The sequence below is a fragment of the Penaeus chinensis genome, chromosome 36, assembly GCF_019202785.1.
Source record: "Penaeus chinensis breed Huanghai No. 1 chromosome 36, ASM1920278v2, whole genome shotgun sequence".
NCBI lineage: Eukaryota > Metazoa > Arthropoda > Malacostraca > Decapoda > Penaeidae > Penaeus > Penaeus chinensis.
Genome location: NC_061854.1, coordinates 23,494,987 through 23,497,486, shown reverse-complemented (window position 1 = coordinate 23,497,486; position 2,500 = coordinate 23,494,987). Strand labels below are relative to the sequence as shown.

General features: G+C 40.0%; 1 protein-coding gene across 1 annotated transcript in view; it reads left to right on the top strand.

Moving 5' to 3' along the window:
• The first annotated feature begins 1,780 nt into the window (after positions 1 to 1,780).
• LOC125045084 (cuticle protein 19-like) overlaps positions 1,781 to 2,500 on the top strand; it is a 1,816-nt gene continuing 1,096 nt past the window's right edge. Inside the window, exon 1 of the mRNA XM_047642170.1 lies at positions 1,781 to 1,846. Coding sequence (XP_047498126.1) covers positions 1,835 to 1,846 — 12 coding nt within the window. The 5' untranslated portion in view covers positions 1,781 to 1,834. The remainder of the gene's footprint in view (positions 1,847 to 2,500) is intronic.

Sequence of the window (2,500 nt, the reverse complement as noted above, 5' to 3'; positions counted from 1 at the left end):
ACGTGGAGAAGAAACAGTCTTTGAAACCAATCAGATGTGCGGACATGCAAAACAAACAAACGAAGGAAATGGCAAACAGAGAAGCTTTGCTTGACTTCCCTTGGCGGTCGATGAGCACGGTAGCATGACTTCATTCGGCCATTTACTTCCCACATGCATGGAGGGATGAAGGACACACGGCGGCCTGTGGCACACTACAACGTCGCTTTCCCTGCATATCAAGTCTCCCCTTGGCTGTCCCGGACGCAGTCAAGAGCAGGGGGGGAGACGTTGCCTACTAAGTTTTGTACAAAACGTTATGCTTTATTTTGTTTTGATTACGTTATGACGTGACTAGAAATATTTTAGTCGCGTGTTAAAAAAACATCCAATAACAGGCTAAATAAATTATTTATTAAAATTATTTTTGCCTTCTCTACCTGTTAACCATCAATATTTGACAAGGAATTTTCTTGGATGAGTTATGACCCCAATGGACTGCAAACAGTATACTGGTTGAACTGGCTACTCTCAACAGAGCACCACTTCGCCATACACATTCCTCTATGAAAAGGAATATATATAACTATGCATGTATAATGTATTTTGTACTTTTATTAAGTTATGTATACTCTAATACACTTATTATTTCTATTAGACAACACGTATTCGTGAAAACTCTTCATCCTATACAATGAAAGGAGATGCGTTGTGCCAGGATCCACTGGGTTTTCGGAACGGCCATAGAACGCGTGATTAAAAATGGGTTATCTGAACATTTCGCCGATTAGACAGATTAGCCATTGAGATTTGCTACTTAAGGCTGACCTTAGCACGCCCGCCATATATCAAATACCCATCCCACGTGGCCTCAAAACGCCTTTGAACTGTATTAGACTGCTCTTGTATGAAGATCTGGCGACGAGGCGCCTCCCGTGCGCGACTTGAAATGATGCCCAAGGCGAAGTTCCGGCGCAGAGCGGGAAAACGCTTTTTTTTTTTTCTTTTTTTTTGGAGGGGGGTAAAACTGATAGGGATAAAGGTGATAGTAATAATAATAACGATGTTGTTAGCAATAAGGTTACTGATATTGATAATGATAATTATGATAATAATAGAAGTAGTAGTAGTAGTAGTAGTAATACTGATGATAATGATAATAATATTAACAATGTTGATGATGATAAAAATCATAACTATTATTATCATTATAATATCGATAATAATAATGATAATGATGATATTATTAAAGGTAATTGTAATAACAACAGTAATAATCATGTTAATAATAATTACTATTAAGATATTAATAATAATAATGATAATAATGATACTAATAAAACAATCTCTCTATCTATCTACATGTGAGTGTGTGTGCATAAATTAAACCATCCTGAGCATGTAATGTATGACAATCGATCCTCGAAGGAGCAGTGCCGGCCTCCGCTCGGCTGAGGTTAAGAACAAGCGTAAACCGCAACAGCTTGGATTATTATCTTGATGACACTATAAACCGTTGTTTGCGCCGCCCTTCGCTGTAATAGCTTTGTAATTACTGTATCTCGCCTTGACCCTCGCTCATACGCTGCATCGACCACGCCCACCGGTGACGTAACCATTAAGTTTAGGCCCATGATTGGTCAATTTCAAGTATGACGTGTCGTGACGCCAACTGATGGTTTACCGAGCCTGTGTTTGGGTGACGTAAAAGTGAAGCTAAAACATAGGTTATAATTTACGGTTAAGGTAAAGTTTTGGCCACATGTAAACAACGAAAGTGTGGTCTGAAGAAGTATATAAGTATGAATCAGCCTCGCCCTACATCACATACTGTTCTGATCACCTAATATCCAGCATGTCTTCTAAGGTAGGCTCCGTCCAGCCACCATTTCTGCGGTTCTTTGAACGTCATCTTACTCCCTCTGAGATTTTATTTGTTGTGTAAATTTGCCGGCCTATGTTTCCGTCCCTTTCATTCGGAATATCTGTGTCAGTATATCTTTCTACCCAATTGCCTAAATGTATGTCCGTGTGCTTATCGATCGCCTTGTTTATCTCTTTCTGATAGTCTGTCTGTTTGTCAGTCTATATGTTTATCTCTTTCTTTTTTATCTGTGTGTGTGTATGTGTGCGTGCGTGTGTGTGTGTGTTTGTGTGTGTGTGAGAGAGAGTGTGTGTGTGTGTGTGTGTGTGTGTGTGTGTGTGTGTGTGTGTGTGCGTGTGTGTGTGTGTCTGTGTTGTCAGATTCAGCGTCATCAGCAAGACAATTCTATTACTTATAACTTTCGTTCCCATCATCTGTGCGCAAAAACTGCACATATGTAAAGAACACAGATGTAGGCAAACGAGAAGAGAGAGTTTGTAGTCACGTTATGTAAATGACACTTTCTGTAAAGGTTTAACCGGCAAACTCTCTTTCTCTCTCTCTCTCTCTCTCTCTCTCTCTCTCTCTCTCTCTCTCTCTCTCTCTTTCGCTCTCACTCTCACTCGCTCTCTCTCTCGCTCTCGCTCTCTTTCTCTA